Raw genomic sequence first — 23,478 nt, forward strand, 5'->3', positions numbered from 1 at the left:
CTCGGCTCTAGTTCTCTCGGTTTGGTACCATGTACTATCGCATGCTATTGTCAAGATATTTATCAACTCTTCCTGTATTTCTTTGTCTACTCGCAGTGCCTGGACAAATAGATCCTTATCGAAAGCCGTCGTTTTCCACTTCTGCTCTTAGTTTCTACCTCTTTGTATGACCACCGGATTCTGCCGGCCGATGCTACATGATCGCTCGATCATCATTATAGGTTTATATCCACAGTGAGGATTATCCCTCACATACTCTCCAGTTCATGTTCGGCATTAACGACGGGCTGCCGAAGGTTACGACGATGATGGATTAGCGTCTGTCTTTACGAAAGATGTTCACGTTATCTTCGTTCAATAGCACTATCCACCTTTTTACGAGCCATAATGGCGGACGTGTTCGTAACATTTTAACAGCATTTTTGACATTTCCCTAATACATCGCACGTTTTCTTTCCGTACATTCCTTTAGTTTTACCGTGAACGAGCGGGAACAAGACGTGCGATGTATTAGTGACATGTCAAAGATGCCGTTCAAATATTACGAACACGTCCGCCATTATGGCTCGTAAAAAGCTGGATATCTAGTTTAACCAAAAGTTGTATCCTCTGGAGTTAGTACATCTGCTAACACAGTCCAAGAATTGAAGTCTCCTCTAACGATGAGTGGCGTTTGTCCGAAGAGCTTCCTGGTTATCGGACGTAGCATAGCCAATTGCAAGCCTCCCAGTTGGTTTTGAGGTATGACACTGGCCTAATAAGCCACTCGTCATATGTTCGAATCTCGGCTGGGAGAGGCTGTTAGAGTCAATAGGATCGTAGCAACTGGCCCTGCAATTGTCCTGAACTCTAACAGCTGGCTGCGGAGTCTGTCGTATAAAAAACATAAAACTGTTCTAAGTATGCTCACAAGAAGAGGTAGTAATACACTGGCATAGCACTACAAATCGAATCTTATTGTGGTTGCTTGTCAAATCGCAATAAATCTATTAGTTTTATAGAGCCTTTGAAACGGTAGTATATACTGACCAAGTAGATTTTTCGAATCACTTTTAAATGCGTAGTAATAAAATGGTTTTTGATATAATATTAATTCTAGTTTTGTATATTCGTGTTCACAATTGTTCTAGAAAACGACAAACAAAGAACAAAGAAACACGCTAAAAATAATGCTTCGATATAAGACAACCTCGACTTTAACAATTTGATATAAGAAAATTATTACCTCGATATAAGACAAATTCTTTAGGGTACGAAATGAGGAAGGAAACTGGAAAAAAGCACCCAACATAGCTCTAGCCATCTCAAGCTTCTACCTAGTGCCTCGACGTGGCCACGCCTGGAAATACTTCAATTTGTATAATTGAGTAGCCAAGCTAGGAGATGAGGGATCGTGTGATTTTCAGTTCCTAACCTTAAAACTGTAGTTTTGAGCAACAATTGAACCACACGACTTTATTTTCAACTGTCATATTATTTTAACTAATATTTTTGGTAGACTAATCTATTTTCAGAGAGCGAAATAAGGTGCTATATCCTTGGCACATTGTAGCTGCAGCTGGCTTCTGGTCTAAATGCAATTAGTTCATCCCCGAGGATCCACTAGAGTCTTACTTAACCTTTATAAGAAGCAAAGTTACTTCCAACGACTGTAAATAACTTATTTATATGGGAAGCGTTTGGTACGGGAGATCCACGCTTTTTTCCTTCCGCTTGATTGCAAGGAGTTTAATGGAATTAGGAATTATTACTGGTTCCACTTGATTCTCTGGAATTCTCTCTGCGGTACATGCTGCATAGATGGCCTGGCCAAGAATCGTCATTTTCCAGGATACTCCAGAATCAAGAATTGGCTGTGTTAATGTGAGTTTAGATTAGATATAAGACCAATTCCTATTACTGTTTGGGACGACAGTACTCCCGGGAAAGCTCACAGAGCAAGTGACCGTAGATGTTGGAACACCGGGTCGGCTTGCACTGGGCAATCGGAGGGGCTACGCGGACAAATCGTGCTACAACTACGGTATTCCTAGGAAGTTCGAATTTGGGGAAATTAAATCTCTATTTGGTTTATTACCACAAAAGTGTGCGTGTGAGTGGGTAGTGTTTTCTGGTGGCAACTGGGGTTTTCGCTGCGGTACGTACCGGATCCTGGGCGCTGAGGTTCGTTGCTGGTTCAAATGCTGTCTGCTGTTCAGCGTCTTCCTTCGTTGACTCGATCGGTGGGCCACGGACGATACTGTATTGGTTCCACCGAGAAGGGTCCTCTTTTACGATTAGGGCCTTTTGCCCGAGGATTCCGCGGTCGGTGCCTGGTCTCCTTTACGGTTAGGCGTAGATGGAGTTCGCCACCTAACCAAGGTCCTAACGGGACAAGAAGTTAAAACGTGGTTCTTTCAGCGGCTAGGTACTATTTGTCTGAATTATTTTGCAGCAGCTAACTTAGCTTTAACCACTTTTGGCAACTACTTCACTATTTTCCACTCATTTCTATCACACACGAACGCCGTTATCAATCTGACCGTTTGGCGGCTTTTCTGTAATCTCTTTCCCCTTTCTTTACCACCCACCATTTTCTTCTCCTTTCGTTAGTAATTATGCCCACCCTCTTCAGGGCTGGATTTTCTTGTAGCTACGGTCGATGTCCCCTTTTTGCCTTATTAATTCCAACAGTTTATGTTTTGTGTTTCTTACTAACCTACTCATACATATTTAAATTTTCATTTCTTAATCTTACTAACAATTACTAACAAAGAAATATAATAGTTATTTGAAACAAATAGTACATTTAAAAAAACTAAAGTGAATTTGTAACAACGGTTACATTCCTTAAAACACAGTTGTCAACGACAGTTAAGCGTAACTCCCAAAAGCGGCCCAAAAAAAAGATTTTCATAAATTCAAGATTATCTTAAAAATTAAAAAAAAAATAAAGCTCAAACAATAATAAATAGTTAAAAAAAATAATACACAAAACGAGGTAAAATTGGCGATTGCTGACGTGACAACTTTTTGAAATGAAAATTTGTTTTATATCGCGGTAGGTAACATGTCTAACAGTCATGGTATCAGTCTTGACGAGTATATGATAAAGTCTTCATTATAAAATAGGCCCATTTCAGATCAGAATTTGACTGCGTCCATTCCAAATCATTTACCATAATTATGAAGAATTCTGTTAGATCGTTAATCTCTGTTCATGATGGAGATTCGCATTGTGAATGATCGGTGGGGTACCTTCCGACTACTCAAATAAGTACACCGTAAACTTATAAAATATATAAATTCTTATATTATTATATATCAAACAACTTGCTTGGCAGTTTTGTGTACATATTTATTTACTAATAAAGCAGCTTTTAATTCCATTGGCGTGATAATTTTTTTGTTATCTATCGCAAACAGGAAGCTAAAGAAAAAGCAAGAGAGATTATGCAAGCAACTGTACAAGAGACTAAACCTGCTGAATTTCCCAGAATGCCAAAAAATACTTGATATTCCTGCATATCACCGGCTGTACGATCAAGAAAGCAATAGACCAATGAGTGGACATTACATAGGACAAGGTGTAACTGACATTGAGACCTTTGGTAACTGGTTTACGAGCAGCAATTATAGTTTTCTTGAATGGAACAACAGCAGCAGTGGAAGCCTTGTTAACAATATTACAAATGGAGATATGTATAACGGAACGTATATGGAATTAGGCGAGAATGGATTCGATCCAGTACTTCCTCCGTTCGAGATGTGGCAAACGATATTGATAGCGATATGTTTGGCGATTTGCATAATACTTACCATTGGTGGGAATATTTTAGTGTTACTGGCATTTATAGTTGACCGAAGTATTCGACAGCCAAGTAATTACTTCATTGCATCTCTTGCCGCTACTGATATGCTTATAGGTAAGCATACAATTTTTATTAGATGATAATATCGTTAAATAAAATAGTTGTCACCCAGGATGGTTGGATTACTTTGACTCGTTTGACAGCACCGCGTCAGCCAAGCCAAATTTGAAAAAGTTAGAAATGGGACATTTGTAGAACTAGTTATTGTCTACAATTTTGCTAAATAAAGTTAGGCTGTATCTTTTGTATTTATAATGCTATACGGCTGCTACCCGGTTGGTAACCGAATGAACGTAAACTTGGCTATCGACGGGGTAGCCGCATTGTAGCACCGTAAATACCAAACATACAGTAAAACTTTATTCAGCAACATTGTAGATAATAACTAATTCTATAAATATCCGATATTTAACTTTTTAAAATTTTACTTGGCTGAGACGGTACTGTCAAGTGAATTAAAAATGAGTCCAAGTGAACTAACCAACCCTGGTTGTCGTACTGCCCCGTAGTGTTTCATGAACGTTTTTTCTTATTCATTCTTTACAGGAACTGTCTCGATGCCGTTCTACACTGTGTACGTTCTCATGGGTTATTGGGACCTGGGTCCATTATTGTGTGATTTATGGCTATCTGTAGATTATACTGTATGTTTGGTGTCACAATACACTGTTCTACTCATCACAATTGATCGTTTTTGTTCGGTAAAAATTGCTGCTAAATATCGAAGCTGGCGTACAAAAAATAAAGTTATCTGGATGGTGACAATCACGTGGATCATACCAGCTCTATTATTTTTTATTTCTATTTTCGGGTGGGAACATTTTGTGGGATATCGAGATTTACTTCCTGGAGAATGTGCTGTGCAATTTTTAAAGGATCCTATTTTTAATACTGCATTGATTATTGGATACTATTGGACCACGCTGGTAATACTGTTTGTTTTATATGGAGGAATATATAAAACAGCTTACGATATGCAGAAGAAGAGCGAAGCTAAACAGCGAAAAATGCAATCTATGGTGGCATTGGGGAATGCCATGACTGGTTTGGCAGGTCAAACTGGAGGGATTGGAATCTCCAAAACACAGAGCACTTTATTGAGTCAAGATAAACCACTGCCAGTAACATCTGCATCAAACGTAATCATTCCTCCAGTACTTTCGTTGACTGTTAATCAGCTTCAGAAAGAAGAAACATTGTGCAGCAATAAAAGTTCTGATTCTAAATTGAATAAAGAACAGTGTGATGAAAATAAAAAAGATGAAAGAGAAGGAGACAAGAGTGAGCGCTCAAGTAGTCCAGCATTTGATTCCGATGATGAGAGCTCGGCTCAGAATAAGCAACATCAAGATGATATGATAATTACTAAAAAAAGAACCTCTTTAGCTGGTTTGCTAGTCGGAGCATCCGCCACTGTTTTGTCTAACAGATATAACGGGGCTGTTTTGGAAAAGCCTATAAGTGTGCCTGTGTGCGATTCGGTAAAAGCTAAAAGATCACCAATTAGTCAAACAAAAAATGAAGGATTACCAAAAATTACTGAGACGAACCTGATTGATACAGATAATACAAATACGAATTCTCACGTTAGTCCCCTAAAGCCAACCCCAATACAATCCCCTATCTCACCTATTGACATCGAGCCACTGGTAATTGCAAAATCAGAGAGGATTGCCGAAATTAGTCATACTATTCTTACACCACCATACGGATTTCAGGAAAGTCCAATGATCTCTGAAAGTTCACCGTCCAAGTCTGACAGGCCACATAGCTTAATGAGTCATGGCGATTCGACTATCACCTTTGATGCAGTAGTTGGAATGGATGGTGCAGATCTTCGTTTCATGGATGAAAGTTCAGTCATGGTTTCTTCACCGCAGTATGAGAGTCCACCATCAGCTTTTGCGATAATACAACCACGGTCCCCTGCTCACGGCGTAGGGCAAAATATCGCTAATCCTTCTCTATTGCAAAAAGCTCTTATTCGAGCGACTGCTCAGTCAAAGCAACCTCCACCAACTGTTCTTTTGCGATCAGTTGACGTATTTCCACTTTCGCCAACTGGACAATTGAGCCAAAATACGATAGCTCATGCTACACAAGCAATGAATAAATACTGTGCAACGGTCACCGTTGTATCTCAAAACTCAGATAGAGCAGTAACCGTTTTAAATGATTCTGTTACGAACAATCCTAATATTGTGCCCGTCTCTCAAGTATCTGTTAAGCCTGAGACCGCGAGTCCTAAAATAATAACACAGTCGAGACTCCCGGATGATCCGTTGGCAACTGTGGAGCCAAAGAATACCACGTCGGCAATTGTTTCAGGTGAGGTACTGGCGCGTACTGCAAAATCGACTGGTAACAGTAGTCCAGCGATGGCTGTATCGTCAGAGCAACCAAACGTTCCAACTAGTAACACTACCGTACACACGCAAGTTTCGTCCTCCACTAATAATACACCAAGCGGTACAACGATCGCTCTTAATACCCGTTTAGAACGGCAAGCTTCCAGCAAGCGAGATTTCATTCGATCGATCGGTAAAAGACTGAAAGGAAACAAAAAAACCGATCATGTAGGAGCAATGGGTCGACAAAAGTCCAAGTCGGAAAATCGGGCTCGTAAAGCTTTCCGGACAATTTCTTTCATTTTGGGAGCATTTGTAGCTTGTTGGACACCATATCATATACTAGCGTTAGTGGTAGGATTTTGTTCGGATCCACCTTGTATTAACGAACACTTGTTTATGTTTTCCTATTTTTTATGCTACGCCAATAGTCCTATGAACCCTTTTTGCTATGCTCTCGCTAATCAGCAGTTTAAAAAGACTTTCACTAGGATTTTGCGGGGCGATTTACACATGACATAAACAAATCAACTAAATTATCTTTTCATGCAATGTAACATTCAGTATGAAAATATCAATTTTAATGTTATGTAATAGACAATAATAAACATAATGATGCTGATACTTACCTATGCAATTAAACTAATCATCAATTAAGTAGCTGGAGAAGGTAGATGACATACATTAATTACGGCTGTCAATCATAAGAAAGTTCAGATAAGCGCAGATTTCATAATAAAGCTGATTAAACCAATAAATGTATATAATTTTTAGAATCATTAGAACGATAACTGATGCACCGACAGCTGCGATTTGTGTGGTAACATTAAATTGTTGCATTTAAACATTAGTGAAATCAGACAAAGATAATGCCTCCATATCAGACAAAATATTTTTGAATATACGTCACATCGTAACAAAATACCAAACATACGATGCGAGTCGGTATAACAAAAGGTCGTATTATTCGTTGATAGGTTAAATTATTTGACAATAACGGTACTTACTTCTCTGGCTTAGTAGCATAAATGTTAAGGCAAATAGAAAAGCTAACCCGAACCGCTCTCAGTATTGTGTAGCACGAACATCTGACACTTTCGAACATCGTCGAGTGACGCATTTATGAGACGTTTTGCGTTCGTGTTTCTGTTTTCCAAGGTACTTACACTTCAAACTTTGAAAATGACGTAGCAGAGAATGAAATGATCTCGAAAATATTTTAGAGTAAATAAAAAAACAACTAGAACCTCAACTTTGGACATGCTATGCATATTTTTATGTTTTATTTAAAATTTGATGCACCACGGTTGAGTAGACAGCTTGCTCAATGGTTTCGTTCTGTGACGAATTCGTTTGTTATTTAGTAGTCCCATGATACACCGGAACATTGATTTAATATTATTCCTCACAGGACTTTCCGGAGAACGGGAGTTATAATATGTTATTTACTTTAAATGTAATTCCATTCATACCTACTCAAAAAAAGAAGAATATCATCTTATCGTTGGCATCAATATATATGAGGTTTCCTCATATTTACTATCTTAAATTGTAATATAAGTTGTTCCTAACAATGCTACAAAAACGCTCAAAGCTGTTTGATTTATGATGAAATTTTTATTTAAAGCAATTCATTCACTTAAACGTAAATAACAGTATGAGTATGCGGTACAGAACTGAAAAGCATGTATAACTTAATCTCAGTTACCGTTTTAGTATCGATATAAGTTTTGTTACTTCTTTGAAAATATACTTAGAAAATTTTCTGCTAAATCGAGAAATAAGGAGGAGCTTAAAATTTTACTTCTTTTTGCAGAAAAATGTTAAAATGGTCGATAAAATTATGTTTTGTTTAAAAAATTACTAATAAAGTACATCTCCGTTTTGATTCAAATTTGGGACACATGTATGGTCTTCATTCAAACTTTGAACACTTCTGTCTCAGACTTCAAACAATCATAACAAATTAATGAAAAATAAGTTACCGTGACACAAAACTTAATTAAGCAAGTTTATATATTTTTGATTGAACACTTGCATTTTTAATCCGCCTAACAGTATCGTTTCTTACACATCCCAATACAAAAATACCATCAGGTATTTTCAAACTAAAATTTGAAACATCTGATATTATTCGTGGCTGTTTGCAATTTGAATCATTCCGGACACTTAAATTTCACTAATATCTCTAAAACAAAGCATTAATCATTGCATTTCCACCACGTAATCAAACGTAAACAATAATCATAAAAAGCGAAGGTAGACATTTTAAAATTGATTAAATAATGCAAACGAAAAGACAGCCATTTTACGTCAAACGCTAACAGTAAGCAAATTAAGTTAACATATGAGTTTTTGCTTTTTACCAGCGCCTACTAATTTGTTACAAGCAGTACAGTTTAATGTTATACCTCACCGGATAAAGGACATTCTAACGAACACGTTGTTGTAGATATGCACATGATTTCATCATATTATCACTGTTAACGAGCATTTCATGCTGAATTGTCCGAAGTTTGAGGTTGTCCAAAATGTTAATCGGAACAGTAACGAGTATAATAAACTAAAATGCCAAAAATATTTTTGGCCTTAATTCTTGATTTTTAATGAATAACAAATGTAACGAAGCTCTCGTGCAAATTTCTTTTAAGAGATGAGCCCATCAAAAGAATTTTGCATGCCATGTTTCGTATTTCGATTCGTTTGCAAATTTAATTGCAATATTCTATTGTCATCTTCTGTTTTGCGGATGATTCATTGTTTTTATTAATTGGTTAACGAATTCTGCGCGTCATTTCGTTCGGATAGCAATTGTAGCAGCATTTTTTAAAGATGTACCTTTGTGTGACTCTAGTTAAATATTAATACAGCACTGTTGATCGATAATCAATGGAGTACCTCCATATAGAACTATATACGGATATAAAAATCGACTTGGACGGATAAAATGACAATACTCGAAAAAATGGGACACTAGGATGCATAGAACATAATTTATTGGTTCCTCTCAAAATGTGCAAAGTTGCTTATAATGTGCAAATAACATTATATCTCAAGAATAAAATATAGGAGGACACAAAAAATAATCACAAGAAGAGGCCTAGTACACCAAAGGTGTCAATTTTATTACTTCTTGGCAATCGCTTAGATTGGGTCGTATTTCATCAAAGATTATCATTCACAGTACCTTGACTTCTTGACCTCTAAAGTAAACCGCAGTACATGGTTGAAACATCTAAATATTTTAAATGTGTTGCTATGAAGTCAATTTAGAACACATTTGTCTATTATATGCTCACTCCTATATACCTATTATATACATTATAGATTGATACAGATTACAATAGTGTTATTTTGGAAGTAGGCTTTTTTTACTAGAAAATAAAACTGTTAGAATATTCAACCTAATACTTGTCGAATGAAATAATAATAATAAAAAGAATAAAATGAATAGTATAATGATTTGTTTTCGCCGATCTATTGTTATTGAAATTTGTCCCGAGAACAACTAGGTAAATGAATTGGCATTATCGTAAACATTTACATGTACAAAGTTATAAGTGATATAAGGGCATCTTTTAAAATTATCGTAAGGATTGGGCCACTGGGTACCAGAGTTCCGTGAATATTTTTATACCGAAATAGTTGATGGACTCATGAATGAAAACAACAAAATGATTGATTCAAGTAATCGTCATTTTCCAGGATGTCTTCAAGTATTGGCTGCGTTAGTGTGAGTTAAGATAAGAAAAGATCATGAATGAAAACAGCATTTAAAAAATTCGAAGTCTTATTTTCCTGGTAATTTCTAAGAGAAACATTTCGATTTTCACTATTAAAAGATTTTCACGTCTTACCTCAGGGTGTATTCGAAAATTCAGATACAGGCGAGCGTCACGCAATATTGAAAGATTTTGAATGCGAATAACTCTCGAACAACATGCAGTTCTCCAGTTCTGAACGGTTTTCCCTGATTTGTATACCAGTCGATTCATAAAAAATGTAGTAGTTGTAGGTATATAAGTGATTAAACATTGTCACGGTAATAGATATAACATGTGGAAATTAATTCATAATTGCAATCCCAAGTAACAATTCCAAGTTTTATTACGTTCGTATAGCGGTTTGCATGACCAATTTCATAAAACCGCTAATAAAACTATGAGCTCCACCAGAACTTTCTGATGACCGCTATAAAACTGCTTTCTGACCAAGTGGCCCACTCCTCAGAATGTTTTCATAACCGCTATAAGAATCAGGTTATAAACGCAAGTAGTCGTATCACGCTCTGCTAAAAGCAGCAATAAAACCGATTAAGCTTTCGCTGCTTGATAGTCATCGCCATAATTTAATAAAGCTTTTCGCTTTTTGCTTTTCGTTTTTTGCTTTTTGCTTTTTGCTTTTTGCTTTTCGCTTTTCGCTTTTCTAGCAAACGCCAGATAAGTTCGCTAGCTTTGTCAACTTGAAAATATATCCGTGAGCAGAAAAGTTTTAGTTTTACTGACAGATCATTCTGAACGATTTGGTACCAGAATAAAATATCCCATAGAATATTTATTAAATTTTAAGCAATTTCGTTGGTTTGCACTACGTGCGCAATTAATTTCATCGTGCATTTTGATATGATAGGTCGATAAAATCAGCGCCCCACTGAAATTTTGCAATTCTCGAAAACTGGTTGTTTTAACAAATTGAAAATATTCAGTTAATCAATCTCAATTTCTAGCAAAATCATTTTAGTTGCTGCCTCTGACAGGAAAACCGATTGATAATGACCTTCTTTCTGTAAAATACTTTGCTTTGATGAATTGCTGTTTGCGAGCTAAAACAAAATACTAGAATATGGCAATATGGCTTCGCATAAAAAAACGATTTTGGTGTTGAACTTTGGTATTCTTCATAATAGCAGCAAAAAAACTGTTTGGTTAGGGTGTTACCATTTTAATAGCTCTATAAAACTAACAGATTTATTGCGGTTTGACAAGTAACCGCGATAAGATCAATTTTGATTGGTGCGCCATTTTGTGCTGCTACGCCACACTTATGGTAAGTTTATAGGAGACGTGGTGCAGCTACCAAGTTTTAACGTGGCAATATAAGCAACCACAATAAATTCGCTTTATTAGCAGTTTTATTATGGTTTTATAGCTAGCTATAAGTGTGTTTGAACTCGTATCCTCTTGGTATTGCGCAATACCACAATAAATCCAATGGTAATGATTCATACCGCAATAAAACCTTTATAAAATTCAAGTAAAACCAAGTGGCTTTGAATTGTTACTTGGGATTGTCAATTGATTACTAGTGAAAATCAATGAAAAGTTTTAAAGTCGAAGTTTTACATACATTTCCAATGTGATCGCCTTACCTTCTAGGCACAGCGCATAGGCAATTAGACGCGGCAATTAGACACACATACTAGCTACCGGAGTTTCGATTATTCCTATTTACGAAAAAAGTAACAGTTTCCTCGTTGCAATCCAGGGGCACAGCCACACTACTGTCAAATTCCTTACATTACATTGCCTAAATACCGTGACCGCCCCTAATTCTGCGCAGCTCCTAATTCTGCGCATTTTTCTTTATGTAAGTATTTTTTAACATTGTGCATAACTATGATCATTGCGTTATTTTTTTATAAATGTCTGTTGAATATTACGCCATTATTCACAAATGGGCCATAATATTTGAGAGCGAAATAATTTAATGTGAAACTGAAAGTATTTTATATGGCAGAAAACATCGTCGTTAGCACCAACGCTAAGATTGTCCAGCTAGAAAATTAACAAATTTATGATCGAAATTCTTTGCAATGATCAAATTACCCAGCATAAGTAGAAAGAATAATTAGTTTTAGTGATGTTTTAGACAAAAAGAGTGATTGCATGCATTGCTTTCCTTAGAAAAATGTGATGCAATAATGCGCAGATTTAGGCACAGATTTTTTATTCATGTTCCAAATTCTGCGCAGTAATGTATCCTACGAAGAAAACGCGAAAGAACACGGAACCTCACCCAAATAGCTGAGGTATGGAGGCATGAAAATTTAAGTAGAATCTTTAACTTCCATTGATTGGAATCCTGTGCTGTGTCTCGGGGTCCGAACCCACGAGCGCCAATGCATGAAACCATGCCTTCTATTTTTTTTAATGACCAACTTCAAGGGGCTGTCAGAGAGTGGGGCAGTGGTTTCTATATGAAAACACAATTTTTGGTATTAGTCTAAAGTGTAATGTTCAGTATGCAGAAAACCCGAATCAATTCGCCCTTCACGTTATCGAGAATAAAATATTTAAAATGAAGCAATCAAAATGAAAACAATATTCCTTTGCCACCCGGACAGTACAAGAAGGCCAGATCATGGATTTAATTATGGTAAAGGCTAATGTCGGATTTTTTGGATTTTTTGGTGTGCTTTCAGCGTATCAAGACATAAAAAGCATGGCAGGAGTATTTATTTTCACTTTTTGGGTGCGCAGAATTAGGAGCAAACATGCGCAGAATTAGGAACATGGGCAAGAAAGTGCGCAGAATTAGACACCGTAGATAAGTTTACAAAACGAAAAATATACTCAATTGTTGGTCAACTTATAATTCCCATATTTTTTACCAGATATTATAGACAGTAGCACTACACGTTGCTGCTATCCACGTTGTTAATTTAAATCTAGAATACTTAGAATAGCGGTAGAATCATTCAAATGTCTTAACTGCGCAGAATATGGTACGTTTACGGTATATCCCACTCATTAGTTTTGGCACTTTTAGTTCTATAGTACCTACTTACAGGTTGGTTTAACACATCCTTTTTGATACAATTTTACTAGTTTTTAGTGCCGAACGTTCCTTATCGATCCTGCACCGAGCGACAGAGTCCTTCTGTACTGTCGGTCCTGGACTGCCGTTTTTTCATCTCCTCGAACACCAACTGAACGTGCATCGCCCTCGACAGCACACATCCATCGGGTGCAGGCTATGCTCGAAGCCTCGAAGTCTACGGCCTTTTCCTAGTTCTGTGCTGGAAATAGTTTTGACTACTCGTTCGTCGAGCATTCTGCCCAGTCTGGCCACGTGCCCAGCCCACCGCAGCCTACCACATTGTACTCTACACTATATCAGCATATTTTTATACTTGCGTCTACGTTACACTCCATTTTCCATTTTGCCACCAAATGTAGATGACAGAATTTTACGTTCAAAAACCCCAAGCATTCGTCAATTAGCTTCCTTTAGCGTCCATAATTCATGTCTGTAAAAGGCCACCGGGAGAATTAGTATTCTGTAGAGCGCCCGATTTTTGCGAATTGGCAAACTACGAGACTTCATAATCCCGAAGCCCGATTCGCAACTGCAATTCGTCCGTTTTCACATGTGACGAGCGTACCAAAGTATTTAAATTATATTGAAGGACTCCGCCAACGGCTTTAGTCTGCAGAACAGGATACAGGAAAGCAACTTATAGGCAGAATTGAATAATGTAAGCCTCGATACTGTTCGACGATCCGTTGTTACGCAAAATAATGTGACAAATATTTTATTTTTGGTGTAAACTTTCTTATCAGTAGCGCAAATGTTTGTTATAATTTAGCTCTGTTTTATTTATTGAATTACTATGACTGACTACTGAACGCTACGCTGATCTATATCGCCGAGTCAAGATTAATCACCGAAAATACGTGACGGTCCCAGTTTGATTAAATACTTGTTGGACAACATATAAATAACTTTGGAATCAATCAAAATTAGGTAATAAATTCAAAACCACAAGTTCTAAGAATGTCTTGAGCCACGAACGCAGATTTGAGGTTGGTGAATCGTGTTCTGTCATCTAAAATATTTCAAGAGTAGAAGTCATATATTGTTGATGTGCTGAATTGCAGTATTTTAAATTTTTTTAATCGTAGGTTTGGGTAAGAAAAAAATCTGTTGAAATTTTTCCATGCTTTTATGCATGCACCTCGTCTTTACCGGCATTTTATTCGCACCCCAACTAATAATGTATAATCATATTTACTATGAAACTATAAGCAATGTAGTAAATGATAATACTAAACACTATTTTATCCAATTCCCCATTTAAATTAGAAGAAATTACCCTATTCGAAAAACCAAGTCATTCGACGACAATACGACATAAGCTTGTTACAGTCTGGCTCATCGCTACATAGCCCCTCCCTAAAATACGTTACGTAATTCGGCACCAACTTTTCAAAACGGCCAATCTGCGAAATGTAAACAAACCGAGTGAGGATTTCATTCCCTATGCTAGTCCAGCAGATAATAACCCTCACTCGGTATGTTTACATTTTGCAGATTGGCCCTTTTGAAAAGTTGATGTCGAATTTACAAATGATCCCTTATCAAGTTAATTAATAGGTGTGTACTATTCCTTGTATTCAAAATCAAATTAACGTAATAAATTCAACTATGTCACTGACAGACATTTTTCGCGTACTGTAACAATAATTTCAAATTTAGTTTTGGGTGGAAGTGCGAAAGAAGGGGAATGCCTCTTAAAAATACTTGCTCGATGATCGACAATTCTTAACATCAACTTACATAAGGAGTATTCCTCGAACAAGCAAGTATTTTATAAGTGGCCTTCATCTTTTTTCGTTAGGAAGCGCTATTTGACAAAGAATGGGACAGAAAAAGTAATGTCTGTTTATCTGTGGTATTCGTGTTCAGGCAGAATGTGCGTAACGACTTTCTTCAAAGAGTATAGCTATAATGAGAGCTAATTATAACCAGAATAGAATTCAACTTTTCCGGCAAGGCCCTGTTCGATCAGGGGATCCTCCAGCTTGGGTAAAGAGTACACATTCATAATAAGCGTTGCTCCAAAGCAATGGCCCTCCCTTCCCTAATTTTCCGCTCTTTCTCTTTCACGCTTTGTCTTGCACTGGGGACACTATCAACACCTTTGTTTCTTGACCTGAAATTAAAGAAAAGAAAAGCTTTTTCCAGATTAAATTCCACTATTAATATTTATTCGTGACAGATACGTATTTCACCTACGACTTTCAGGCTTCATCACTGTCTGTTTTCAAATTGATGAAGCGTGCAAGTCGTAGTCGAAATACGTATCTGTCGCGAATAGTTATTAATAGTGGAATTGAATTTGGAAAAAGTTTTTCTTTTCTTTTATTTCAGGTTTCGTATTCTACTAGGACGCTCCAAAAACCAGTTTGTTTCCTAATATGAATGCGCCCACATTAACAAATGGTCAAAAGCCATCAAGCAATTCATTTACGTTGGCCGGACAACTTAAATAAAAAGCAAAAATATATGATACGCTTCCGCTTGCCCAGCAGCTTTAGCAATATAGCCCATATGCAACTTCTCTCTCCCCAGCACCCAAAATAGACCATTTTAGTTGGAATTGCCGAGCAGATATAATCCTATCTTCTACAATCCGGGTGTTTAGAACTGTTTCCACAGAATGCGCGCATTGCACGTATGGAAAAATGAATAGGGGTATCAAATATTCAGATATTTCCACAGAATGCGCGCATTGCACGTATGGAAAAATGAATAGGGGTATCAAATCTATACCTATAAAGAAGAATTTCTGTCTGTCTGTCTGTCTGTCTGTCTGTCTGTCTGTCCTGTGTTCCTTATAGAATCAAAAACTACTGAACCAATCGGCGTGAAAATTTGCATGTAGAGGTTTTTGGGACCAGGAAAGGTTTTAGTGATGGTTAGAGACCCCTCCCCCCACTAAGAGGGGGGGCACCCATACAAATGAAACACAAATTTCTGCATAACTCGAGAACTAATCAAGCAAATAGAACCAAATTTGGCATGTGAGTGTTTTCGGTGACAAGAATTTATTCTAGGGTAATTTGAGACCCCTCCCCTCTTTATAAGGGGAATTATAACTCCTCTCCCCTTTAAGAGGGGGGGTTTCCATACAAATTTCCTCATAACTCGAGAACTAATCAAGCAAATGGAACAAAATTTGGCATGTGAAAGTTTTCGAGGGCAAGAAAATTTTCTATGTTGAATTAGGACCCCTCCTCACTTTAAGAGGGGGGGCTCCTGTACAAATGAAATACCAATTTCCTTATAACTCGAGAGCTAATCCAGCAAATGGAACCAAATTTGGCATGTGTGTGGTTTTGGAGACAAAATTTTTTTCTATGATGAATTGGGACCCCTCCCCACTTTAAGTGGGGGGGGGGGCTCCTATACAAACGAAATACAAATTTCCTTATAACTCGAGAGCTAATCCAGCAAATGGAACCAAATTTGGCATGTAGGTGTTTTTGGAGGCAAGAATTTTTTCTATGATGAATAAGAACCTCTCCCCACTTTAGGAGGGGGGGCTCCTATACAAATGAAATACAAATTTCCTCATAACTCGAGAACTAATCAAGCAAATAGAACCAAATTTGGCATGTGGGTGTTTTCGGTGACAAGAATTTATTCTATGGTAAATTGAGACCCCTCCCTCTTTATAAGGGGAATTATAACTCCTCTCCCCTTTAAGAGGGGGGGCTTCCATACAAATTTCCTCATAACTCGAGAACTAATCAAGCAAATGGAACCAAATTTGGCATGTGAAGGTTTTCGAGGGCAGGAAAATTTTCTACGGTGAATTAGGACCCCTCCCCACTCTAAGAGGGGGGGCTCCTGTACAAATGAAATACAAATTTCCTCATAACTCGACAACTAATCAAGCGAATTGAACCAAATTTGGCATATGTGTGTTTTTGGAGACAAGTTTTTTTTTCAATGATGAATTGGGACCCCTCCCCATTTTAGGAGGGGGGGTCCTATACAAACGAAATACAAATTTCCTCATAACTCGAGAACTAATCTAGCAAATGGAACCAAATTTGGCGTGTAGGTGTTTTTGGAGGCAAGAATTTTTTCTGTGATGAATTAGGACCTCTTCCCACATTAGGAGGGGGGGCTCCAATCCAAATGAAATAAAAATTTCCCCATAACTCGAGAACTAATCAAGCAAATAGAACCAAATTCGGCATGTGGAGGTTTTTGGAGGCAAAAATATTTTCTACGGTGAATTAGGATCCTTCCACACTTCAAGAGGGGGGGCTTCTACACAAATGAAATACAAATTTCCTCATAATTCGACAACTAATCAAGCAAATGGAACCATATTTGGCATGTGGGTGTTTTTGGAGGCAACCATTTTTCCCATTATGAATTAGGACTTCTTACCTTTTTAGGAGGGGGGGCTCCCATTCAAACGAAATACAAATTTGCTCATAACTTTAGAACTAATCAAGCAAATGGAACCAAATTTGGCATGTGAGAGTTTTAGATGGCAGAATTTTTTTTCTGTGGTGTATTACGACCCCTTTCCCTTTTAAGAGGGTGGGCTCCCATACAAATGAAATACAAATTTCCTTATAATTTGAGTACTAATCAAGCAAATGGAACCAAATTTAGCATGTAGGAGATTTTTGAGTCTTGAATTTATTTTATGATAGTTAGAGACCTCTCACCCCTGTGGTAGGGGGATATGGACTCTCATACAAATAAAACAGAAATTTTTGCGAAACTAATCCAACTCGAGAAATTCGAGACTCTTCCATAAAACATTAATCAATAACAAGACCACAAAAACTATCTATAGTAACACTAGATCATTCAGGACGAGCCGGTCGCGAGTGTTGCCGGTGACCCGCCGTCGGAAGCGCCGCCCACTGGGGGGCTTGCAAAACTCGAGTTAGTGACAAAGATCATCCGAGATTCATGATTTATGTACAACACAGGTTAATTTGTGGCAATACGAAGTTTGTCGGGTCAGCTAGTATTCAGATAAAAAATGAGCTCACCTAATATGAACGAGGTTTCATTCATGGTAGCGGGGGCTCACGATATACATAAAAACTACATTAAAATATTTTCACTAGAGTAAAGTTAAGCAGGTATTCAATATTTTGCAAAAACCATATGTCTATATTAAAAATAAGATTTCAGCATAAGGTAATATTTTGGACGATCAAAAGAACTGTTGCTATTTAATCACATTCGCGTTTTGTTACGGTTTAAAACCTTTACATTTTTAGTATCGTTTTTATGATTCATTCAGATTCATTCACACACGAATATCTAACGGTTAACTAATTTTCAGTTTGCATCGGCTAATAAATATGGATAAATGGTAGCCTTGAACCAGTCTTTGGTAAATTGAAGATGATTTCCTTCGCACTCCAAAAATATGAGCTTGTTTTCCTTATGCATTTCCTGGAGGCCTAGGCGATTCTAAAACGAAAGATATATTTTCAACTATTTTCGTGTCTTTTTTGCATTGTCGTGCCTGTAAGAATAATTCGGATTCCTCTAATGTTTCAGTTTCCTTATCTTGGCCTGGTTTGTAATAACCAAACCATTGAGATTCTTTTGGTTGAACTATTTGATCCTTGGTAAATTTAACCATGATAAATTTGTTCAACTGTTGCAGGTTTTCTATGTAAGTTTGGTTAATTATTCGCTCGTTGTTGATGTCTGCTAAAAACGTGCTGCCCTCTTTATAAACTTGCTCATCAAGAGGATTGTGCCAGTAGGTTGCTTGAACTAGATATTCCTGAACCCAACGGACATATGCAGCATGATTGAGTAATTGGCGAAGATTTTCACAAGTCTTTTTGCTTAACGAAGGACAATCGGGTAGCCCAAATACTCCTTGATGTTGTCCACCAAGACTGATTAAATTGTTCATTTTTGGTGTGCTGCAACGCTGAGCTACAGCTCGACTGGAATGTGATAAATAGGACGTAATGAACGTAAATAAAAAAGTAACATCTGTATTACATACAAGAATTGTCCACCTTGTGAGAATCCAATAGCGTTATACCCATTCGCTAACGCGGGATCGTTATTGAGTTGTCGACAAACTTCTTCTACCTAGTATGGAAAATATTCGCACAATCTTTGTTATTTGATTTAGCTGTAAGTGTCCAAATTATGTACAACTGCTGATGGGGTTCAAAATACGTTGGTTACTCTACAACATGTACTTCCATTGGCGGAATTCATGTTTTACCTGACTCACTGCGAATATACGTTGTGTTCGCGGCATCGTGTTGGTTCGAAAGGTTTCGAAAAATATTGCCCTTGTATCGAAAATATCGTTAATAATGTACTTAAATGTTATATTTCACGTGACAGTAGTACGCAATGGTTTTGTTTTAAAACGGAATAGTTATTTTTGCAACTTTTTACAAGTTACACTCAATAACGAAAACATAAGTTACAAAACATATGTTGATATCGAAATTAGCTGCATATACGTAAGTAAAGTACAGCCTAGGTACTACATTCCGTTATCGAAATTTGACAATTGCTGGGCCAGTTGCATATACGTTATAAACGAAGAAAACGGTAGATTACGTTTTATTGAAATAACACATATATTCGCAGTAGGTCAGGTAAGCCAGTAGCGCTCCTTTCTTGGGAGGTTATAGCCTCCAGACTACTTTATTTCGTAGGCATATTAAAATTAGATGCACATTAATGCACAGGGGGATTAAATTTCTCCAAGGGGGCCTAAGTCCCCCTGGTTCCGTCAATGTGTATTTCGCAGCTCACAAGGGATTTTGTCTAATAGAAAAGCAATCATTGGGAAACATTCAAAAGGTTTTGCCCAGAGTGGCTCTAAAATTTTGATTGAAATGAGATGTGACGACCTTGTTGCAATACAGAGATACGGAAATTTGGCGCAACGTTAAAATCTGAGATTTTAAACTTTGTCTGGTGTATAAAAAAATTGACGAAATTCAGATACATACTGGCATAAAGGTAACCGTGCTCTTACCTGTTCATTTGGATGTATTAAGTAACCGCTTTCGTAGTCTGTCACCATGGAGTTTCCAATTTCAATTGATTTTACATATACGTTGAGATCCGTTTCCAGAAATTTCTTAAACCCACCTAAACTGAAAATGAAGCAGCAAGTATCACCTAAAAATTATTAGTTAATTTTATTATCAAAGTTAACTGTGAATCATGTTTACATACCCATTCCATGCCAAAGAACCACTGGGAGACCTGCGGAATTGAACATACTTTCTGAACTGGCTAGAAATGTTATTAGTATGTTTATAGTGGTGAGAAGCGTTGTTAAATCGAAAATCGACATTTTAATGATATATAGCTTGTATAGTTACAATCTCCTTATTTCTTACGCCAACAGCGTATCACAACCGTAAGGGACTAAAATATAAAAAATAATCTAACTTAGCAATTCGCACTAGAATTTAGGTAACCATAACACAAATGACATTATAGCATAAAAAGCTTGGCTGTGTTAACCAGGGATGCCAGAAATTTTTTTCTGGTCATCACAACCCAGTAAGAATTTTTCGTCCTATGTTGACAGCCCAAGAAATTGTTTAGCTTGTGTCTGTCCGACGTCGTGCGACAAGTTCTTGCTGGGAAGGTAAAGAAAAGTTACCTTCATCGTCTTCCAGTAGAGTTTCCTAACAACTCATGCTCTCACATTGGTGAACATGAAATACGCGTATTTAGAACTGACCAGACGTCACATAGATAGCGTTGACAGATAGTCTTGCAAGAGATGAACTTGCGCCGGATGATCAACACTCAAAATAATCCGCACATAACTAATGGAAAATTTCCATATGAAAATCCTTATGATTATTATGTGCCACATATAAACACAGTCCGCCCAGAAGTACACATGAAAATTATATGCATATGAATAGTATGTGCACATTTTAAAGGTAAATTTTAAAAACACATAAATGGCAACTGTTTGGCACATAAAGTTCATTTACTCGGCACGTGGAAAAAATCTATGTGTGAAACACATAGAAACTATACGAAAAGTTTTCTCAGTGAAGGGTCTCGCCACGAGGCTAATCATTTCATTTTAAGAAATATATTTTATACATATTACAAATTTTTACTCGGGTGCTAAATATATTAACCCGTATTAAATATTTTCTAAAAGTTTCCACCTTTTTCAACACGATCTTGAAGCTGTCAAATCCCATAACAGTATGTGACAAGAGTTGTTATGATGAGATGAACACCTTTAGAATAGTAAATATATTAATCACATATGAATATTGTGCCTTGCCTTGCCTACCAATTACATTGTCAAGCAAGAAGAGGTGCAGTGGGAAGGCAACAATGAGAAACTGATGGTTCAAATTGCTAATTTGCAAACATGTGTGGGACCTGCAGAAAATAACCACGCTAACAATTTTTGCGTGGTAGCTAACTAGGCCGCCCGTTTGAGCTTATCCGAGAATAGTTTTGAACATTTCATTTGCTGCTTTGCGTCAGTTAGTTGCTTAAAATTCTTTACCTAGTTTCAATAGCCAAGTGTTACTCTTAGATTAATTTTTTTTTCGAAAATGATGGACAAGACAAAGCAGGATGGATCGTAGTGATGCAAATGTTTATTTGACCATCCACTTAGTATAAGGCAGTAAAGTACAAAACATTTTGCAAATAACTGTACTTACCTATATAGTAGCTTTCAACTATGAAAATGAATCAAAATGTAAAAAAACGTATCGACTTGCAACAATTGGGCTTTTTCAACCAGCAGCTCCCACAGTCAAGCCATTTTAACATAATAATCTTTTGATATCATCAAAATACATATATATGTAAATAGTGTGTGACGTTAAAGTAAGATTTAAGGCGCTATTAACATTCATTTAAAAATGATCGAATTTACTCAACCTACAGCTAGGCTATATATGCTGCATGTAGCATGTATACATAAAGAATCATATTATTACATGCATGGATGCATGCTTCTATCGCAATAAAGAGACTCGCGTAGTCCTGCTTCACCTATGCGGTTGTGTCTTGTTCCCCTCTGATTTTTTATCGTGCCAGTTGAATGTTGAAACTACAAACAGGTAGATAAAGTACAGACGCGCAGAGAGAAAAATTGTCTAATTCGACAACACTTTTTTATGCTTATTTAATTTAAACAGCATTGGCAACCAGCTGGAATTGTATCAATCTTCCTATTCGCTATGTGCGCGAAACGGTGCTACCACCTACCCAAGTTTGTTCTATTTGTGAAGTCGGTGCACAGGTTTGTTAAAGAGTGAAAATAAGGCAGTTCCATGAGGGTACAAGAGATCGATTTGTGCTTACATAGCGAATAATCAGCCGTAAGTTGAGTGAATCGCGAGGTATTTTCCGTGGAACTTCGCGAATGACGACGCATATTTTGCCAATTGAACAAGCCAATTGAATTTTTTAAAGCATTTTTCGGTATTTTGAGGGCAACTAATCCATATGTTGTTAGTAAATCAATAGTTTAAGTTTTAACATTTCAGGTAGATTACAAAACTTAGTCTTCCCTGACTATACGAAACACAAGTTTATATACTCCTTTGGAGCCTTGATTTGACGGTTCGATTGGTGTTTTATGCCACGCTCTTTGCGCGTCTGTACTTTATCCACCGTCTGTATTTGAAACTATGAGAAATGGTGAGACATGATTTTTCAAAAGCTACGAAGTGTCAATATACATATATTGATTTTTAGTGCTTAATGTAAGAGCACTAAACATGGGAAAAACAAGACACAGCACTTATGGTTCTTACTAGAAATACTTAGAGTATAGAGATACTCGGAAGCAGCCATCTTGAGAGGCAGTCTAGCAGCGGAAATTGTTAAAAGGAAGCCAATCTCATACGCCTACTGTTTGCTTAAATGTTTGATTAACAAGTATTGAAATAGTTATGAAATCTACTTAACCCTCTAACGGGCAAAATCGTAAAAACGATGCAATCAAGCTAATGACTATATTTTGATGGAAGTACATTCAAAAGAAACTCAAGTGTCGATTTTCGTGCAAAATTAATTGACTGAAGTTTTTGGAGCGTCTTAGTAGAATACGAAACCTAAAAATAAAAATAAGAAAACTTATCCAATTTAATTCTACTATGTGTATTTTATTCACGACAGATACGTATTTCGCCTACGACTTGTAGGCTTCCTCAGTGTCTGTTTTCGAACTTTCGAAAACACTTTCGAAGTTCGAAAACAGACACTGAGGAAGCCTGCAAGTCGTAGGCGAAATACGTATCTGTCGTGAATAACATACACACAGTAGAATTAAATTGGATAAGTTTTCTTATTTTTATTTTTAGACAAAATTAATAGTTTTATTTAATTAATTAATTAATTGTCTAATGTCTCTTTTTATTTCCCCATGTCTAACGTTCTATCCAGATATTTTTTTAATTCAGATATATTACAAAACTGAAATGAAGCATGCAAATTGTACACACAAAAATTTTGAGGTCAAT

At 36.9% G+C, this 23,478-nt stretch overlaps 2 protein-coding genes across 2 annotated transcripts; one reads left to right on the top strand and one right to left on the bottom strand.

The window, feature by feature from the left end:
• Positions 1-3,697: 3,697 nt before the first annotated feature.
• On the top strand, positions 3,698-6,721 carry LOC128745251 (muscarinic acetylcholine receptor gar-2). Its single transcript, XM_053842278.1, has 2 exons — positions 3,698-3,905; positions 4,398-6,721. The coding sequence occupies exons 1-2, from the start codon at positions 3,698-3,700 to the stop codon at positions 6,719-6,721; spliced, it is 2,532 nt and encodes an 843-aa protein (XP_053698253.1).
• An 11,411-nt stretch (positions 6,722-18,132) lies between these two features.
• Positions 18,133-20,443, bottom strand: LOC128738850 (palmitoyl-protein thioesterase 1). Its single transcript, XM_053834295.1, has 5 exons — positions 20,192-20,443; positions 19,989-20,134; positions 18,990-19,078; positions 18,492-18,927; positions 18,133-18,436 (listed from the first exon to the last, which is right to left on the bottom strand). Exons 1-5 carry the CDS (start codon positions 20,310-20,312, stop codon positions 18,302-18,304), a joined length of 927 nt encoding a protein of 308 aa, XP_053690270.1. The 5' UTR covers positions 20,313-20,443; the 3' UTR covers positions 18,133-18,301.
• Positions 20,444-23,478: the final 3,035 nt, after the last annotated feature.

The sequence above is a fragment of the Sabethes cyaneus genome, chromosome 1 (assembly GCF_943734655.1).
Source record: "Sabethes cyaneus chromosome 1, idSabCyanKW18_F2, whole genome shotgun sequence".
Classification (NCBI taxonomy): Eukaryota; Metazoa; Arthropoda; class Insecta; order Diptera; family Culicidae; genus Sabethes; species Sabethes cyaneus.

Excerpts from the sequence above, each read along its gene's own strand:
- LOC128745251 (XM_053842278.1), top strand. The coding sequence starts at position 3,698 with ATGGAATTAGGCGAGAATGGATTCGATCCAGTACTTCCTCCGTTCGAG. Across the intron at positions 3,906-4,397 it reads CGCTACTGATATGCTTATAG|GAACTGTCTCGATGCCGTTC; the intron begins GTAAGCATACAA and ends CATTCTTTACAG.
- LOC128738850 (XM_053834295.1), bottom strand. The coding sequence starts at position 20,312 with ATGTCGATTTTCGATTTAACAACGCTTCTCACCACTATAAACATACTA. Across the intron at positions 20,135-20,191 it reads GGTTCTTTGGCATGGAATGG|GTGATACTTGCTGCTTCATT; the intron begins GTATGTAAACAT and ends AATAATTTTTAG. Across the intron at positions 18,437-18,491 it reads AATCCGAATTATTCTTACAG|AATCGCCTAGGCCTCCAGGA; the intron begins GCACGACAATGC and ends CTTTCGTTTTAG.